At 41.7% G+C, this 21,447-nt stretch overlaps 1 protein-coding gene across 1 annotated transcript in view; it reads right to left on the reverse strand.

Annotated features, from left to right (window-relative positions):
- The window catches only part of ADAMTS17 (ADAM metallopeptidase with thrombospondin type 1 motif 17), a 193,141-nt gene that overhangs the window by 138,978 nt on the left and 32,716 nt on the right, over positions 1–21,447 (reverse strand). The window contains exons 5-7 of the mRNA XM_050903173.1: positions 14,730–14,813; positions 13,981–14,138; positions 7,577–7,620 (exon numbers count right to left, since the gene is read on the reverse strand). Of these exons, the coding sequence (XP_050759130.1) occupies positions 7,577–7,620; positions 13,981–14,138; positions 14,730–14,813 (286 nt within the window). The remainder of the gene's footprint in view (positions 1–7,576; positions 7,621–13,980; positions 14,139–14,729; positions 14,814–21,447) is intronic.

A 21,447-nucleotide genomic window follows, 5' to 3' on the forward strand; every position in this document is an offset into this window, starting at 1 on the left:
TGCTGGAGGTTTACGAAGAACAAAGTGTAGTGAACATAGGGAAATTCTATGACCTCAGTGGGCAAGCCATGCGGTTAGCATGATGGAAGACAGACCATCCAGGCCTCTCCAGGGAGAGGAGCCTCTTGGTGTCCAGGCTCAGCTGAACAAAGAGAAGATGAAGGAACAAAATTGAGCAAGAGCTTCTAAGAGCTCCGAACTACCACCAAGGAGAAATAGACCGTTGGCAAAAAAGGCAAGGGAAGGGGGTTAATCATGACAGCAGCTGCGGGTCTGTGATACTTCAGAGCTATGGACTGGAAACACATGGAAGAGGGAACAATGACAAACGTACAGAAAATCTGTCACTAACCCTCCCTCCACTAAATGCTTTAATTTATTTTAATTACACAAGTTAATTCTTGCCCCCAAGACACGAAACAACAGAGAGAAGATGAAGAAAAAAGTTGAGATAACTAGAAATTCAGTCGATAGCACTCACAGATTAATAAATTTTAAGAATGGAACAGACTGATCAATCACGTCTTTTCTACAAAAAGACCTTGCAACGGGACCATATAAGCTCCAAACTAAGGACAGTATCTTGTGTTTGGCTACAGTGTCTCTTCCAGAAAGACAGTCATTTTTCAGCTAAGGAGACCAAGAATCCACCACTGCCCTTAGTATACGGAATGAATAAAGACAAACCTAAACAAGATTACCGAGCTGCAAAACAAACGCAAAAGCAAATGAAATTCAAATGCTCTACTTTCTGTAGCAATAAAATCAGAAAATAAGTCTCTATAAAATAACATCAGCGCTTCATTCAACCAACTACATTGCACACACTTTAAGTTTTCATATAAATCAATGACAAAGTTGATGTATTTAACAATAAATATGTAGTCTGTTAAAACTGGCATGCCCAGCTTTTTAATTTTTACAGACTGGATGGAGGGGACTAGATTGTGTATATATGGCCTTTGTTTGTATTTTCTGTTTTACTTGTCTTTCCAAAAGCAAACCGGTCAGCTTCACTGTGGTTTCTACTGGGTTTCGTTTTCTGGCTCTCACAGACTATTGTTTCTTTGCAAGATTTTTAAATATTTCATGGATTTTGAATGCTCAAATAGACAGCTTAATAGACATGTCAACTGATTTTCAGAAAGTACAAAGGACCATCCTCCGGATATCAGGCTTTCCAAAGATGTCTCAGGTACCCCAAACCAACTAGTCTCTCTAGAAAAACCTCAGCCAGTTTTTTTGACAGCGGCCCAAAGGAGGGTTGCATGTCTGAGACAACATACAAGAACAGGACCAGGATCCTGACCCCACTGAAATCACTAACAAATCTCTCACTGAGTCCAGTGTAAGCAGGATTTTCCTCTGGTCTTTAGCTGTGAGCCTGCAAACAGCTATGCACACGTGAAGCAGCCTGGCTAAAGTCATGTCCCTGAAACAAGAAAGAAGGAAAAGCGCACACAGGACACTGAAGTGAGGAAGAGCAAGGGTTACGGCAGCAGGAATTCCTGATTACTTGAGTGGCTGTGCTCATCCCAGTGCTTCTATTAAAATTTATGCAATCTTATATTACACTCACTTGGCACACGGATTTTTAGTGGGAATTTGGAAGAGGAGAGATTGCTAGCTGGTGAAAAGAAGGCTGTTGTGGGTAGGGTGGGGCCTGAGAGATGGTAGTGATGAATATGCCCAATAGCACAGTTCTGCACTGTCTGGGTTGTGCAGCCGAGCATTTATTCCCTAGCAACCAAAAGGCAAGGGAAAAAGTCTTCCACTGCACTGTACCATGGCTCCCTTTGGTTTCATAAAGCCAGCAGCCTGACTCTCCATTGCCTTGCACAGCCACAAGTGACATAAAAATTTGCAGTGCTGCGAGGTCCCTTTCTTTCACAAACACCAAATCAACTTGACAGTGTTTCTTTAAGGGACATTTTAACCTACAGTATGTTCATTTTAATGCATTAAAGTGTGTTTGATTTTGGTCCGAAGGACAGTCCCAGCAAGGCTTTTGCTAAAGTCAGGCACTGCTTCTCTAATGAATTGTTTTAAGCAGCAGGTATTTCTATTTATTCTGGCATCAAATAAAAACCCGCCCTGGAATATACAGAAACATTCAACACGAACCACTATGGAAAATGTTTTTAATGTGAGAATTCCTTTTCTTTTCCACTCACAGCAAACCAGCTAGTCTTTTCCCTTTCCTTGGGGATTAATTTTCTGTTGTGACACTGTTAGGGGACTGGAATCAATATTACATGGGGAGGAAGATTTAAATGAACAGTACACGGTACAGGCAGGACCAAGCAGAACTTCACTTGCTGTGGACAGGAGGCCACCTGACTGCACAAGCAAATGGCCAAGGAAAAGGTAAAAGTGTGCAGTCCTTTATTCAGGTGTTTTACATGGAATAAAAAAAGGATGAAATCTACTTGGAGACACAGACCAAATGTCTCGTTTGCAAAACCTGGGCATATTTTGAAACACATTACTATGATAAACTCATTAGAAGAAAGCAGGGTGTAGCTACAACGGGATGGAAATTGGCTAACAGCACCATAATATGCAGCTCTCTGATAGCACTTTTCATCCATAGTGCTCTACACGCTTTTGAAAGAAGGAAAGGACTAAGATATGAACACACTGGTACAGCAGAAGGATGTCACCTGTGCAGTCACCCAGCAGCGCAGTGGCAAAACCAAAACCCAATCTCCCCATTCACATATCAGTGTTTGGAAGACTCAAGAAAAAGGACACAAATTATGGAAGGATTTATAATCTTCAAGACTCTCAGTAAGTTATCTTTGAGTCCTTTAATTATAGCCAGCCAGGAGATGGGAATGTTTCTCACAAAACATTGATTCACTTGTGGAAACAGTCTGGAAAACTGTTTCTCAATCACCTCCACTCTGATGCTCGGTTTTCTCCAGGCAGCTATTCCTTCAACTAAACCTGCCCATCTGCAGCATATACACTATACTCTGCTTTCTTTTCCCCGACATCAAGCCACAGAAAAGCACATGTGACTGCAGCAGAGGTAAAGACATTTTTAACCAGGGCAATTTAAGGATATTTAAGACACATTCTCATTTTCCATTTCCCAATTCCACACTGCCCCCACTTTTATTATTAGCTGAATACAGGGAAGCTTCAGCTTGGATCTGGGGTAACATGTACACTGAGGAATCAAGGCCAAGCTTTGCCTTGAAATATGCAGGATCATTCCTAACTAACCGTAAAGCTGCTTATTTGGCACTAGCAGTGGAAATATTGAACGAAAGGGGCATTCTCAATCTGCTTATGTCACAGAAAGGTTGGATTCTGACAACGTGCAAGGCTCCAAGCTGCAGCCTGATATTAATAGCTAGACATTAAACTCTCAATTTGGCTGGCTTAGAGGCAGCTCAATTGGAACAAAGATTTTTCTGCAGGAAACGGCAGATCTGGTTAGAGTCACATCACGAGAGATGAGTCTGAAGCAGCAGCAGCAGACTGCAAACTTTTTGACTGGTATGTGACGAGGCTGTGTCACACAAAGTGAACCCTCCCTGCTCAAATTGCGGAGCGTATCGGAGGTCCCACAACTGAGGCTGTTGAAACACAATTGCTGCAAATGTATTGCACACAGGCATATTGTTTTCCTTCTGTCCACCTCCTTTTGAATTCATTCGTTCTTAGGGCTAACTTACACAACCAAGCAGGGCAATGAGCATTAACAAACTATTTCTTAAACAAATGTGGTTCTGTTTCTTGACGCAGCCAGTGGGGTATCACCCCACAAAGACATACCTACATATTTTCACCATTTTTGAGCTTGTTTCAGCCATTATGTAACCTTCCACACTACCTTGGCAGCTGGGCCAAGAAAATTTGAACGAAGTCCCCAGAGCAACTGGTTTCAGTGAGGGGCCCCTGCCAGAATACAAATACAAACCTCCTGCTGCTGTTTTCTCTCTGTGTCTGCATGGCAGGCAAAGATTCCAGACAGGTTTTTCTATATGGATCTTCTTGAGCACAAATGAACACCTCTTATAAGCCATTTAAACTTCATAATCCCACTTCTGAACAACAGCTGGGCCTCAATACTTCCACCAGGGAAAGTTTTGCTTCCATATTTCTCACAATGTAAAGAAAATGAAGGCACTGTCACTAAAAAACCCATTACCTACAGTGCTCTGAGTCCTCTTATTTCAGTACACAAAATCTAATAGATTCTTTATAGTCTCTTAAACACGACTAAGCAACATTAGATTCTGGACTTGTATTGCATCATATACTTAAGGACATCACATTGCTTTATATGAGAACTTCTTAAGCCATGCAATCTCCTGTAGCTTTGCACTCAAAATCCTCATTTCACAGAGGTAGACAGAAGCATTCAGAATGTGACTTGCCAAATGTCACACAATGAGTCAATGCCAGAGCTGAGAATAGAAATCAGGAGTCTAGAGTCCAGATTCTCTGCCTTATATAGAGCAGTAGCCTCAGTCTCCTAGTTTAGGAGAGTGCCTGCTCACCAGAAAGATGTTTCTTCCTTTACAGGATGGCAGTGTACCACATTGCAATGGCCAACTTCATCCATAAGCAGGCATAAAAAACACATATGCATCTGCTGAGACCATGTTCTTGATATATAAAAGCCAAGTATAAGGCAAGAAGTGAAAGCAAGTTGCTGTTCTAGAGAACTTTGGGGAGTGCTATAACCTCAGCATCACCGTCAAGACCAAATGCAATGTCACTCTTTGGACTAGCTTCTTGCTTTCACAGGCAGTCTTGCTGATTTGGAGGGGACTGTCTGGAGGCTGGAGTGAGGAACAGGAATCTGGCAACAATACAGATGGCTGAAACATCAACATAATTCTTCATAAGACAGTACGGTATACCAATGGGCATCAGCCTACTTCGATTGTTGCACTCATATTAAGCCCAAGTAAATGCCATGCTACATTGCTACTTATATAACCCATGCATATATACAGGGCATGGAAGGGTGGCTATTAAAAACCTACTTCTCTACAACTGACACCTACTTTTCCCTATTCTGACTAAGGAGGAAAACTGGAGAATCTTTCACACAGTTAAAATTTAGTACTACCAACACTAACCACTTTCTCAAACCAGTTGCATGCCATGGAAGTACACTCCTTAATTTATTCTTCCTCTGCTGTGACACATATGCAAATGACACAGCAAGGTCAAATTCCCTTCTGGTCTAACATCTGTGATATGAAGGGATTACATATGGGCTAACTTTCATCAGTAAAGAAAAATCACATAGTTATACCTTTGGCAGAGAAAGGGGAATGAAGCTAATACAGCTATACAGCTATGAATGAAGCTAATACAGCTATATCCATCCACAGAAGGCAGAGACAATGATCTCTATATAATCACAAGTATATGGTACATTCAGGGCATCAGACACATTGTCCATAATTATCAGATACTATCCTATGGGTTTAGGACACACATAAGGACTCAGAAACATGAAATATCTGTTTTATGGGTAGGAATCCATCAAAATCCAGCATTCCAATTTCATATTGCACCACTGCATTACTCCTTAGCAAGCTAATGAGCAGAGGAATTGGTTACCTTCTTCAGGCTCTACCTCCAGCCACTAAGCACAAGAAGTATTTCTCAAGGCAGGGACAGATGAGATATCAGAGTGCGGTATAACTTGGGTGGACTTCATTCAGATTGCAGCCCTACCAGAACAGTTCCTCGTTTTATGGTTTTGAAGAAAACTTTCAAAATATGCTGCCAGTATATACAACACAGAGATAAGGGCCTAAATTGTAGATGATTTGGAACAACTGCAGTAACTCACCAATTTGGGTGCAGGCAATAATGCTTGAAAATTGATGTTATCAAAATACTTACTTATTTCAACAGTATTTAAGAAAAGATGATATCATATGATGGAGGATTTCATCTGTACTCAGGGATAAGGCACACTGCCTCTGGGTTCAGACAACAGAAACAGTGGGGCATAGAAAATGCATAAGTGAACATGCTAGTGCTCTGCTGCCACATAATGAAACTGTCAGGGGAGAAGGAAGGAAAAGTAGGATTGAAGACAGCAAAGAGGCCAGACTGGTTTTGTCCCAGGAACATTCACTTTCTAAATATCTTGGAAAAACTATGCTGGAAAGAGTAACAACTGAGTTTAATCTTTATTGCTCTGATCTTTTACTTTCTCCACTGCAGCCACAGCCTGCAGCAAGTCGCAGCACAAGAAAGTACTTGGGTATTGTAAGAACAGAAAAGAAGTCATAAAAATATTTCCTTAGTCATGCTGTCTATGGTAATATAATTCCCTGAATAGAGATCTTCAACAATACTGTCTTTAAAAATGGAAAGAGCTCTGACCTTAGTCAGCATGTGTCTTCCATCAGCTTCTCTTTTTTTTTTTTTTTTTCTTTATTCTATCTTACCACAGCCATCTCCAGATGCAGGTAACACAGTACAAAAACCTTCCTCAGTGGAAGCATGTTTTCCATTGGACACAGAATAAATGCATTGTGAGGGATTCTGATTGGAAAGAAAACTTAGACATAGAGGCCAGTCCTTGCTCATGTTTGAAAAGAAAATGTATGCATTTTTCAGCTCTGTATTTCCTTCTTTCACCTGATCAGTCTCCACAACACAGAGAGGGAAGGACCTCCATTCTGAGATGAGACTTCTGCAGGTAGTTTCAGAGCTCCTGCCGAAGGCACTTTCCCCCATGCTCTTCATCACCCACTATTGTCAGCATAGCAACCCCTAGTCTGCAAGTGTCTCTCTGAACACTGGAGTGGAAGATCAGCTGAAAATCAGGATCCATTCCAAGTTTACATAGAATGTAGGATAAGGGGCCGCTTGACTTTGAGGCAAATCTAAAAAAATCATGCAATCATCACAGAGAGGATGTTGAGCTATGCCTCCAAACACTGCTGCTACTGTGTTTTTTTACTATTAAAAAAAAAATACCAGGAGAACAGATATGGTGAAGGTTACTGCTACCTAAGTTAAATAAATAAATAAACAAAGTATTTAATGTGTGGGATGTAAGGACCCTGTGTATCCAGGCTTTGGATAAGATTAAAGGCAGTTAGGAAGTAGGAGGAGTAGGAGGCAGAAAAGAAGATTTAACTTGGCTTTCCTACAATGAGGTATTCTTCTCTGGTGTCTGACTGCCAGTTTGATCTGGGAGTGTTACACAGGTTCTTACAATGGGAAATACATTCATTAGTTAGCAAATTCTTGTTTAGGTGAGAGAGCACTGAAAGGAGCATTATATAGACACACCAAAAGACAGTTTCTTAATCTCCAATTATCTAATTCTACACCCGCTCCAAAGTAGAAATACTTAAGATTACTTCCTGAACTCAGAGACCTCCAGTGCTTAGAAGGGGTTAATATTTAATGGCTTATTTATAGTTCATACCCTGCTTAACTAATCCATATTTGCATCACAGAGGTATACAAAATAGCAAAAGCAACATTACAGCAAACCAAAGAATGAAAGATTGCCCAGAAAGCTCCTCTTAGCATAGAGTTGGCTATCAAAATACTCTCCCCTACTTCTTTGACTTACCCACAGTGTCACAAGGCTCGTCTTTGTGTACGCAGAAATCTGTCCTAGAAAGAAAAACAGAACAGAAGTGAAATGTATCCTGTGCCTCCAGACTTCAGGCTAGGAAAAAGCAGTGATGCATGACTCACACATCATGGGTGTTGAGGATTGGGGTTTTTTTAAAACTGCTGTGCAGTCTACACGATGACAACACAGATAGCAGCATTGATTGCTACTGCAAGATTACAAGCAATTATGTGAATCAGCTCCATATACTACAGTCTGATTTAATAGACTTAAGATATAACATGTAAAAGAGTACTGCCTCACTCCATGATGTCAGGCTTCTTCAGCAACTGGATTAAAACTGAACCTCTTATTTTCACATGAGAACTGTAACAAAAAGGAGCAGACATCCTGTGATGCAACCGCACCATCAGAAGCGGGAGGAGGAGATATGTGGGGACATTGCCTGGAGACACAGAACTGACCATGTATACCCAGAAATTCTCAGTTCTTCAGTTTTTTTCTTCTTCCACTAGAATAGAAAAGGACAAGAAAGAAGCAGGACTAAACAGAGAAAGACAGATGTTGACAAGGAAGAAGGAAGAGATTTTCAGGATTTGCCAGGTAACGGCTAGGTGAATTGGCTTCAGCTGAACTTATTACAGTCAGATTTGCCATTTTATGATTTGAAACCAACACAGAGAGGTTCAAGAGACTTCATTTGGTCTGTGTTACTCCCCCACATCTCATCCAGTCTCCCCAGATCTCATCAAGGCGGGAAGAGATACTACATATGCCACTGGCACCCACAAATCAACCAGGGATCCATGGAGCTGTATTGAACAGAAACAGAATAAAAAGCCTTGAAGCTCACCATCTAAGCGATGACACTTCATGTGAGAAGATTTTGTAAATGAGATTCCTCATGACAGAAAAACAACTGTGGGAGGAAAAGTATTTTATAACTAAATTAATGGTTTGAATACATTTCAATAAGCACTTAGACCTAAACTTTTAGGAGCTATCTTCACCAGACCTGCTTTGCAGTGCAATCCGCTATGAAGAGGCGCTGGAGAAAAGCATCACACTTGCTAAAACATTTCAGAAGTTCCTTAACCCAAGGGAAGCTGAGGAACCATAATCTCTATCATTATGGCTTTCCTCACCCTGTGGGGAGGCTAGTGAGAGAATCGTATGAGTACATTTGGAGTCTGTCATTTGAAATGCCTGAGTCCCTGGTGGGATTTTGAGTTTAAGTGTTTGGCAGGGGGAAAATTAAAAATACTTAGAGAAAGATAATACTCAGAGAACACTTAGAGAAAGATAAATACTCAGAAAAAGAAAATACTTAGAGAAAGGAAAAAATAGAGAAAGATTAAAAATACTTTTTTCTTGAAGAAAAATATGAAACTAGGGTTTATAGGAAAAGGGATTTAAGGCCCAGGACTGTGGCTGATGAACCTAAACCCTTCACACCAAACTCCTTTGAAAGTCACAAATCAAGTTATCAAGGGCTTGGAAGAAGAGAAACAACAGCTATTACCAGCTCTTGTTAAGCAGACATTGAAAACTAACCATGCTTCAATGCAGAAAAACCATAACCACCATCAAAGTGTTAAAAAATCAGATAGGAACAAAACAAAATCAGAAGCTACGACCACACACCGGCCCCAGCTTTCATTTTTCACCACAGCCTTACTGTGTCTCGACACCTTGGCATTCCAGCCTTTCCAAAGAAGACTAATGACAGTCTCCTGACAGAGCTGGCACAAGCACACCTGCTTGAGTTCCCAGAGCCAACTTGACGGAGGTTTATTTAAGGACTTATTATGTTATATAAACTGGTAAATCAAACAGATGCTTTTCTTGTGACAACAGATAGCTGAACTATTAGCAGATGGCAGGAGGCCATTGCTAGAAAAGCATCTCTCTTCAGGGGCTGGCCAGCTCTGCAAATAAAGCACAGCAATTTTGCTCCTTGCACTCTGTTCTACACTGAAAGGTGTCTGGCACTTTCAGGCAGCTCCCTGGAGAAATTACCACCATGCCATAAAATGAGGGGTCTCGTAAATGATCCAGCACAACTTGCAGACTCTCCTACAGAGGTAGAACAATCCTTGTCTGTAAAGAGAGTGCTGTGATGCTGTCTGGTCAGGGAAGGACTTGAAACAGGTCAGGAAGAAGAACTGAACATAGCTGCCCAATTCACTGCATGCGGGCCTGCAAGTATGAAACCTCCTCAGCCCATCCTTTAAACTGTCATAAACACAAGTCCAAGAGACACTATCCTTTTATTCAAAGATCTTGTACCAAAATGCTAGGCTTTAAATCATCCAGACCTATTGTAAACATTTTACCCCAAAACTCTGTGGCCAAACAGAAAAGCAGATCCAAACCTTTAGTCACAAATGAGCTTGGTGGGTCTCAGACTTCTTCCAAAGGCAAGCAGCCACCCCATCACAAAACCTATATACTGAAACTCCTACAGTCCTTTCCTGGCAATCAGAGGGTAGCCAAAGACTGAAAGGCATTAAGAAAGATCTATCTCACCTGTGGATCAGTCACACCAGTGAGGTAAGATGGCCCCATCATGGCACTGAAACTGATCTGCTTTTAAAAAGGTTTCAATCACAGGTCTCTCTCTGGCACATTTTTGAGCTTGACTGCATCTATATTTTTTGAAGTGAGAGCTTGACATGAATGATACTATAATGGTACTCCAAGGATATAAAAAAGATATCTTAATATTCATTGCATGTGCAGAGTTCTCTTATCACAGAGACATAGTTTTGTTACCAGAATCTTTTATAGAGCTATGTTGGAATAAAACTCTTACTCCAGGAGCAGCAGTTCAAATCCAAGATCTGACCTTATCACAGTAAGTCTTGGATAATACATTGAAATCACACGCTGTAGCTGTGAAGCAATTTTACTCTTCACTTTTAGCCACTTACTGAATAAGCAGGACATGTGTTCTCATCTTCTAGGGACCTGTGAAATTCTCTGTCATTATCACTTGTGGTACTGTGCAGAGTGTTTCCATTAGCAGACTTAAACAATTCTTCTAAAAAAATGACAACAAGTCGGTTGTTTTGTTCAATAAAAATAGCCAGAAAAGAAGGGCTCAGAACTCCTCCTACAGTCACTCTTCCATCTGGCTCACACGAACTGGAAAAAAATACCTAACTGTGCTAAGCTAAATTCTGCAATTCAAGTCCTTCCTGTAAGAAAGAAGGACAGTAGTTGAACTGTGCAACATGAATAAGAAGTATTCTGTTTAATGGCCACTTCCCAGCATCCTTCAAATGACATCTTTTGATCAGTTTAACCCTGCAGGGTCATAAAGCTAAAGGACAGAGGAAACTGGTACGGTCAAAAACCTGCCAAAAAAACCTTTCCACATCCATATGTACATTTAGTAGCAGTATGCGCTCAGTTTCCTTGATGCACATTGAATTGCTTCATTTGCCCATTTAATGGGAACGCAAAGGGCCAGAGAAATGTGGAAAGGAGGAGGAGGTTGCAAATGGAATAACTACACCAGTATGTGAGGAAAAAACCAAGTCTTTGCTTAATGACAGCTCTGAATTCTGTTCCTATCAGTGTTGTGTCATGCTTCGCTCTGCTATCACATCACCTATAGTCTAATAAGTGACTCAAACACCTATAGCCAGGAGGTGGGGAGAACATCAGTATGTCTGAAGATTTTCTAGGGAATGCAGAAGACAGACGATCAAGAGGGGGAATGTGTTTCAAATGAGACACGCTTCTAAGATCACTAAGGTACAGATTCTGCAGACAGAAGTTATTCTGGTCAGCTGCCCATTAAAATATGAAGTACATTATCCATAGATGCCAGAGATCTGAATTTCTGCAAGTTCAGAAACTGAATTTGAACAAGAAAAGTCTGATGATTATAGAGACCACAACACTATACTCAGACTTTCAGGGCTACAACAGATGATTCCCACTGTCTCATTTATTTACTGAACCGGACAATGGTACATCTTATTTCACAGACATAGTATGCCTCTTACCTGGAACTCAATCAGGTGGATACTATTAAAATCCCACAGGAGGGATATTTGCCACCTAGGTAATCTGCTTTTGCATGCAAATGAGTATATGGGGAACATCAGTTAGAGGTGAAGTTTCAAAAGGCAAGCGTGCCTTGGTGTTTCAGATGAACACAGCCAGATTGGAACCAGAGGGATTTCTTCAGAGGTTGACCCCAAAGAATCTGTTTCTATTCCTAAAGCAGCTGCAGCTGCTGAAAATTCAGCTTCTGCTTTTTCTGGCACAATTACTTGTGCTGGACATGCTGTTGCTCCCATATCCTCTACCACTGGTCCATCTGTACAGTCTGGGGAGGGTCCAGGGACACACACACACACTTCCAAAGCCAAGAGTAGAAAACCTCATTTCCCTGACGCAGGAATCAGGTTGCTGGGCCAGAAGTCTTCCAAGCAATGCGGCATCCTCTATGCAGCAGAAGCGGGATGGGTTAAGGATGACAAGACACAGCAAGAAGGAAGGAAAAAGACTACAAGTACACACTGCTGGCCTATCAACCAGGAAAAATGCTGCTCTTATGCACAGCAATGTGCTTGCCGGCCTGAACTTTCTCACAAAATCTAAATCTAGTTTCTAACCCAACCAAACCTGTATTTCTCCAGCTATTCTGACTGCAAACCCCTGCAAATCTATTGAACAATTCTTCCTACAAATTCTTCCTACAATTCTTCCTCAGATGCCTGAGTCCAACATATTTAGCCTGACATCATGCATTCAATTTTATAAGCTGCAGAGAGACTGCACAGATGAAATGCTCTGCTCATTCCCTCCGCCTCGTGCTTAGAGCACATCAGAAGAGATTCTGTATGCCTCACTTGTCATGCAGGACAACTGTATGCCCAGATGAGTTTAACAAAAATGTTAGTTATTTATTTAGGCCTTGATCCAATGAAGCACATGCTTAACTATAACCAGGATGTGCAGCCCATTGACTTCAAAGGAACTATTCACCCTGTCTAAAATGTTAAGTATCTGCTTAAGTGCTTGGTTGGACTACAGTGAATATAGAGGAGAGAGAAGGATTTGGGGGAACTGCACACATGTCTGTGAAGGTGCATTCTTAGGAACTTTGCTGGCCCCATGCCCTGCTCACCAGCTATTTTACTGAACATTCACCAAAATCCCATGGATAGTTTGCAATGCGACTATTAACACAATAGATTACTACAATCAGAATGGCAGTTTATGCAAAAACATGTATTTCTACTTACGCTGTTGGCAGAGAAAAAAAGGTGAAAGAGGTGAGTAATATTGAACTGCAGTACAGACATGTCCTGTCTCAAATTTGGGAAGAAGGAGGTAGGAAGTAGTGTTTTTCTACCACATACAGCATCCATCTTACACTACATTTTGTGCTCACTTTGATTATTTAGAGATCATTTCTCTAACAATGCATTCTTCATTTACATCTTAAAGTATGCAATCGACTTAAAAGACCATGGATTTGCTACTCAAAATTTATGGTAACTGTGAGGAACATGGGACTTGCATTGTATTGTGAGGTTGAGCTCAGGTAGTGAAGTTAGAGGAAAAAAGACTACAGGTTAATAGGGACAACACCCTTTTTGCTTACTTTATCTGGGCCATACCCGGATGTGTTTGATACATCGATAGGTACAGAGCTGCGGGTTGCAAGGAATTTTGCTCAAGTATTCATACACAGATTATTTCACATCTGAAATAAATGCAGCAGTTTTCAAACATACTAACAAATTAAGAATGACACCTCTCCTCTAACTCAGTTGTGATAGAGGAGGGGTGTTAAAGAGGTTATTTCCTAGGGCAAAGAGAGAGAAAATTAATTTAGTTTATGGTATTCATCTCTCACTTTCTTTAGGAGATAACTCCCTCACCACCTCCCCACTAATGACACACTGTCTGCTCCTCTCACACTGTTCAGTTGATTCATACCTAATTAGACACAGAGCACTTGTTCTCAGCTGTGTTCTCAATTCCACAGCTTCTTTCTTCTAGGAAGAAGGGCTTATGCTCCAAAACCTCACCTATTTTTTTCACTTATACCAGCTGGTGTGAGAAAAAAGTATGACCTGTGCTACAGCCATGTCTTGCCTGTATCCTGACTACGACTTGCCATAGTGACCATGACTATGACAACACTCTGGTTCAAGAGGAGAGATGCTTTTGCACGACCGTGTTAAGTATACACAGAAACAAGACAAATCACTTTCATCTGAGGCATCTGAACCATCTGAACAGCATGTAGGTTGCAAATGTATCATCATCAACAGATCTTTTTCTTAGATTACTGCTAGACCAGACAACCCCATCATTGACTATGGGCCATTATTGGCTGAAGTAAACTGATAAACCAGACCTTACTATACCTGGTTACAAAAACAGCAGCATCCACAGGAGGGGTGTCATCCCTCGCGCCAGGAACCTGGTTGTTACCAAGGTATTTTGCCCCACCATATTCTTCATTTTGCCATTGACAAAAGCTCTCCAGAGACCTCTCTCCATGATGCCCAATAGACAACTTTGCCTTTTGGAAAAACAAGAGATACAAAAGAAGAAATATCAGTCACAGTCTTTACATAAAGCATCAGACTTCTGATGAAAAAATCAGCAGCTCAACGATACAGAAGTGATAGAACAAAAAGTGCAAAACCAGCTTCATTTGAGCAGGTGAACTAGGGACTTTGGAATCCACACTGATTTCTGTCATTTGATCTACAGAACAAACTCCATCAGCTGGCAGCACTTACAGGCTTCTAAGACAGCACTACATTCAAAAGTCTCGTAAGTCTGGAAGTTACATATTTGATACCAGCGCCATATAATCTTTAACCTTTGTAACAGTTAACTCCTGAGACTGGTTTGCAACTATAAGCAGACAAAGATTTACCAGGAAGGATAAATAAACAGACTGTAGTTCCTTTCACTCCCACAGCCCCCTATACTTCCTACCTTTAATACTGCCTGGTGAAGTGTGGCAGGCATTACTTACAACTTGTGATCATGTGGCCAGTCATGCCCCACTTCCCCCTCCCACCCCAGCACAGGGATCCTGCTCTGCCTGTGAGACTAGCACAGTACAATTATAGCAGCAGGGTAAAAATGAGTTAGAACTCACAGGACGGTTACGAAGCAGGACTAGTTTGGTCACTCGAATGCTGACTTTAATTCCAAGACTTTGATGCTGAAACATGTTGTACACCTGTCAAAATGCAAAGAAAACATCCACAGTATATCAGTAACAATACCAAGACCTAGTAATAGTTGAAGGAACTAATTGTGACTAAAGTTAGACATTTGTCCTTCAAACAACTGACCCAAAACAAACCCAAATGGGTTGTGCTACTACACTCAATAAAATAAAGAATTTTTAAGAGCTACTGTGTTACCAGTCTAACAGTTCCACTTACTACAGTGTAGCTAAAACACTTGCAAAACCAGAGTCGGTTTGCTCCTACCGTACTGCACTGGGCTTCACCATCTGACCAATTTGTCACAGACTAATCTGAGCAAGATTCAGCATTCAGGGACAAAAAACATTAAAAAACAAAACAAAACAAGAAATACACAAGCTAGTTGCAGAAAGAAAAATACTTTTAACTGGAATAAACAAGAAAAACAACAAAGGAGCAACAAAGGAGAGAAATATTCCACAGGAACTCTAAACATAAACCAAAGTCTCAGGAACATGGACATACGTTATGAAGCATCCAACTAATATGGATCTTCAGCATTTAAATATCAGAGATACCTGAATGCAAGATGAAATAATGGTGTGGTTTAGACTTCAGGAAATAGAATGGAAAAGCAATTTCCCTCTGTTATTTTCATATCTTATATGAGAGAATAGTAATAAGGCAGCACATAATGACACAAGCCTCAGGAAATACAAAAATAGCACCGGAAACTACCTTACTACTTTCTCCAGATTTTGCATTCCAGCTCAGATACTTCACCTCATTTTTATAGGTTAGAACATAAGATCTTAATTGATGCCAGAATTTTATTCCAACCATTTCTCCATGTACAAATGCTTTAACTAGACTATATCAAAAAAGGTGAGGGAGGGGTTTATTTTTAAAAAGTGTAAAATACCGCATAATAACATTTGGATGAATATTGTATTCCCTACTCAATCAAAAAAATAAAATCAAGACCACCGAAAAGAGACTCTTGACTAATGGGAGGCAGGATTTGGCCCCAGGTAAGCTATATTCCTTACTCACAGCTCGTTTGGCTAGAAATATCACACAGGCTCAGCTAACTTCCTACAACAAACCCAAGACATGAACACATTTTGGATATCATGTTTTCAACGCTTGGTATTTTTCCTATTTGTGCAAATACTCAGGAATGTGCTCAGTGTAAGAGTGTTCTTAAGCTCTTTAGTGTTTGGGGTTGGATTTAAGCACACACGTAAATGTTTCCTATAATTTAGGCACAGATTGCAAGACAGACACTACTCAGTGTTTGACCCACTGACCTTCAGTATGAGCACAATAAGCCATTTATCTTCCCTGCGGCTGGTATACAAATGCATACAAGTGCTGGTACTATTTGCTTAGCTCGGGGTTATGTTGGTAGAGTGGCTAAGGCCTCTCACGACAGATCTGGGGGGGATAAACTTGACACTTGCAGAGAAGGGCTCCAACAGTTGACCTATGTGTAAATGGAGACCTGGGCATTCAGCTGAGAGGGTCAATGGGGCGTCATGCTGATCAAGTCAATCTCTCATGTACCACTACAGAGGCTAACAAACATTTGCCTGTGATGGATGCCTTTGATTTGCCTAGCTCACTGTTAGCTCTGACCATCCCATAAAGTTTCTACTCATAAAATGAGAGTACAGCAAACAGGTTCTTATCATTAAGCCTAATGGATGATGGTGCTTGCCTTTCCATCAGAGCAGACAAGCTGCCTGCCTCCAGACCCAGCACAGAGAGATCCAAACACCACTGACTTCAAAAGGTAGTTTTCACTGGCAAAACTTGCATAGCAAGAACTAGCTGCTGGAGAGTTTAGCATGTCATTTTGAAGGCTGTCAGCCCTTCTTCCTTTTCTCTTGTGCTCTGTCCTAAGGATAACTTTGACTGCATTTGTATTTGCATCCATCAACGATCTCAGAAGAGCTCAACCTAGCTAGCAGCAGCAGCAACTGGATACTAATGATACTAGGCATGCAAAAGAGGCTTTACTTTGCTTGTTTATTCAAGGTTTGCTTGTTTATTTTCTTAAATGGAGGCCAAAAAAGCCCCAGACTGATGGTAGTTTGTGTTGCCTAGTAAGAACAATAACCTTTCCCTCTGCTAAATAAGCCTGACTGGTACAAGCGGCTGTTCTACTAAACTGAAGTTGTTCTGCACAACTAAAGCATTCAAACACAGCCCACCTAGAGAAGAGACAGACCCTTTCTCATCAGAGATCTGCTCCAGCTAGCTCTGCTTCCATCCCCCACTCTGATTGCCTCAGAGCCTGAAACCAGACTTTTCAGTCCATAAGCTCTGACTGGATTAAAAGGGAGATGCTTGCTTCAATGCAGTCAGACTGGTTCCTTTGCACTGCAGTCAGTACCTTAATGTGTGTACAGGTAAACATACTGTAACTTGCCTGACACTGCAGTGCTGGCCTAACAGACTCTGACAATGACAGGTTGCTGATTATCGCTGCGGCACAAATCCAGGTGTATTAGCAAGAAGTGTTTCTCCTGATGGTTTAGGATAGACAGTGTGCTGAATTTTGAAGATGTGGTGCAAGCAAAAGCAGCAGTGCGTATTCTGGCCACGCTTACGAGTTGTTTAACTACAAGAATGAATCTCTAAGTAGATGATTTATTACTGGCAAAAGGCAAGAAAGTATGATAGCTTACAATACCCACATATTGGGGTAAATAATTTCTTAATGAAGTTTCAAAAAATTTTCTCAGAGATGGACAGACATTTGCCAGAGGAACAGTAGTTTTTTTGTTTGTTTCATACAACTCTGCACTGTTTCTCAGGATTTAGTGTGATCACAAGCTCAGCTGAAGAAGACATTAGCACTGTGATTTAAGATGGTCCAGCACCATAACTGCAGGACACTGTCAAAACATCACACGTACAATTTCCAATCTTCTTTCATGAACCAAGTTGAAGAGTGGAGAGACATCTCCAGCTTCATCTGCCTTTGCTGATTCTTGTATTTCTTTTGCCGTTAGCAAAAAGCTCCCCTATAAAGTGTTATACAGAAAGGTCTACATAGATTTAGCTGGGAACTGTTCACAACCCACCCACAAATAAACTTGTCTTTCAAAATGAGTTCAGATCTGCAGGCAAATTAGCAAGAAAACAGATCTAAAAGTGTGCCTGCAAATTGGTCTGCACAAGCAAACATCACCACCCAAACAGCTCTTATTCATTAACCAAGTGAGTATGGCATGTATACTCTTATCACTATACAGAGAGGACCTTCTCAGTTAAAACGGAGTGCAATACAGTTCTGCAGAAGCCATTTGCCCTTGCATTTAGCCCAGACATAGGACTGTGAAACTGAGACATGGAGTTTAAGATTGAGAGGCAACCAGCCACATGGCACTTGAGCTTCTCTGACTAGATGCCTGCCAGACCCCACCCAGCCACTCTCTCACAATCCCTCCTCAACAGGACTGGGGGACAAAATAAGATGAAAAAGCTCATGGGCTGAGATAAAGAGAGGGAGATCACTTAACAATTACTGTCATAGGCAAAACACGCTTGACTTGGGGAAAATTCAATTTATTGCCAATTAAAATAATTTGTATAGAGAGAAACAAAGACAAATTAAAACGACGCCTTCCCCTCACCTCATCCCACCACTTTTTCCTAGGCTCAGCTTCACTGCTCCATTCCCAACTCCTCTACTTCCTTTCCCCTTACCCTGAGCTGTGCAGGGGGATGGGGAATGAGGGTTGTGGTCAATCCATAACAGCTCCTCTCTGCTGCTCCTTCCTCCTCATACTTTTCCCCTGCTGCAGCATGGGTCCTCTCCATGGGCTGCAGTTCCTGTCAGGAGAACCTGCGCCAGTGCAGGCTCCTCTCCACAGGCCACAATATACTTCAGGGAATAGCCACCTGCCCCACTATGGTCTCTCCAGAGGCTGCAGGGCAATCTCTGCTCCGGCACCTGGAGCACCTCCTCTTCCTCCTGCTCTGACCTGGGTGCTCACACGGATTTTTCCTCACTCTTTTTTCCTCACTGCCTATGCAGCCTTTTGCTCTTTCTTGAATATGTTTTCACAGAGGCGCCAACAGCTTTCCTGATGGGCTCCGCTGTGTCCTGTGGTGGGGCCATTGCAGAGCCGGCTGGAACCGGCTGTGTCCGGCATGGGGCAGCTCTGGGTCTCTCCTCAGAGAGGCCCCTGCAGCCTCCCACTGCCAGCTGCACCCAATACACTATTCTTTTAAAGGAAAACCCAAATTGTCTCAAATCACGGTCTTTAACGCTAGAAGGAACCCCAGTAAGAAGACAACCAGACCTTAAATGACTTGATGAAAAAATACGAGACTGAGTTCAGCGCAGGTTATTCACAGCCATTTTGGCAGCACACAGCCAGCGTTAAACCAGACTGTGCAAGGTAGGTTGTGCCCAAAAGAAGCATTATCATGGAATCCAGGTGTCTTTAACATAAAAGAATTCAAATCCATAGGTTTTTCTTGCTAGGAATCGGATTCCATCATGGCAGCAACCACCTTCTGCCCTTCTCACCCAGCCTACAAGGAAACCATCACCCACAGACTCGGTGTGTCAAAGCTGTTCAGACACCACGTCCAACTGGCTATCGTCGGCATGTGAGCTAACGCTGCCAAGTGAGGTGGCTGAGATAATTGGTACCAGGGGAGGAGGAATGGGATTTCCTAGTGCATATGTTCTCAAGATTTCCTGCTGCACGGACAGTATGCATCAATAGAGAGACTGACTCACAGACACCTCCCTTCCCACTCGCAATACCGTGGGCCACCCTCCCTCAAGCCTGCAATTGCATCACACCCTTGAGGCTGCTATTACCGCTTCCAACAGGGGAAAAGTAAAAATAATTGGGGTATTTTAGAACCTTTTAATAAAATAAGGCAGCTAGGAACACAAGCGTCAGCTGCATGAAACCTGCTAACACACTGCCGTAGAACAAAATGCAAAGGTTACTGTTTTAGGACATCACCACAGTGTCAGAAAGCAGCTTGGCTGGAAGAGCAACGGAGGTTCTTGGTCACTAGGCTGAAGGGAAGGGATGTGAAAAGTTGTCAATGATGTGGCTAAAGTGTGGTCATGATCACTGGCTGCCCTGTTGCAGGTGAACTTCTACGCTGTATTGACTTCCGTTCTGTGAGGAGTCATCAGAAGTAGGGTGAGCTTTGGAAACAGAAGGAGGTATGGTAAAGAGTCATACAAAACACACAGAAAAATGGAAGGGGAAGTGCAGAAGAACAAGAAAGAGAATAAAGCCCATCTCTGACATCTCCCTCCTTCATCTGCATTTTCCTGACAGAGCTTTACTGCACAGAATGCCCTAGAGAAAACAGAAAAGCTTGAAGCCTGAACCATCCTTCTCCTCCTCCTCTGTTTGCATTCCTCTTACCTTTCTTTCTCCTTCTAGCTTTGACATGGGACAGAATAAATGCAGCTTTGGTGTGAGCTGTCCAGGCCTGCCCCAGCATGCATAAAGCACAACCTAGACATGAGGAATTGGGCTAAGAGAGGAACTAAACTACATCAGTTTAATTTTTTTTTAATTCTCAAGAGCTTCCTTTGCAGGTGGATAGTGGGAGGGAGACGTGTGTGTTTCAGATGTTTTGGAGTTCAGAACAGCAACCCTGAGGGTAAATTTACTTTTTTCTTTTTTCTTCCCTAAGCGTTGCACTCAAGCAAGAGGCTCCCCATTGCCTTGGCTGCTGGACGACATTTGGACAGCAGAAGCATTAGTCAGGTTACTGAGGTTGTCTTTCACTTGTTTTGAAAAGTGCTATAGGATTTCTAACACCCACCTAAAGCCAAGCTTTCAAATTACCCCATTAAACATTATGAAAAAGAACATATTCATGGCTCTTTATAAGATACAGTTGACATAACTCTTTCTCCTGGGGCTGCTGGAGCGAAAAGAGAAATCTGTAGACAGTGATCAAATACTTATATCCTTTTCCCTTATGTCCCTGTTCCCATCATGAAAATTCTAGATCAGGGTAAGGGAGCCGATTATCAGTGGCAGCTCTGGAGCCTTTATGTGCCAGCCCCCAAGAGCACAGAGATATAAATCCATCAATGCAGGCATGATAAAAATGATTTTATCTGCTTCTTTAACATAGAAAAAACTCTCACAGGGGAAATCCAAAATGAAAAATGATCTGCAGAGTGTAAAATAAGGCTTCAGAGAGTAGACCATTATTATTCCTAAAGAACGACATAAAAATTTTCCCTCTTAATGACATCCAAAAGATCACTAACTTCAAGTTACTGCTTGCTGCTGCAAAGAGCTTCCACACTAATCGCATGGCTTAGCAACAGCTGCAGGAGAACTAACACATACTACAGTAACTTATCCCTACATGCTATATTCTCTCAGAAAAAGGCAAGCTCAAAACCAAGCCACAGTTGTAATTTATTCCAAAACCCAAAAAAATGCACTTAGGGGAGGAAAAAACCCCAAACAACTCTTTTTTTAGGTTTTCAAACCCATAGAAAGCAGCTTTTAAATTACTATGTTGTGGTCTTGGAAATTCAGACATCTCTGTCCCTCAATGCTCAGAGAGTCAGTCTGAGTGGGACTTGGTTTGCAAAGTAAGCTCTGCACAATTGCAAGGAGCCAACATTCACAACTTGCTGTTCAGGTA

Source organism: Gymnogyps californianus, chromosome 11 (genome assembly GCF_018139145.2).
Source record: "Gymnogyps californianus isolate 813 chromosome 11, ASM1813914v2, whole genome shotgun sequence".
Classification (NCBI taxonomy): Eukaryota; Metazoa; Chordata; class Aves; order Accipitriformes; family Cathartidae; genus Gymnogyps; species Gymnogyps californianus.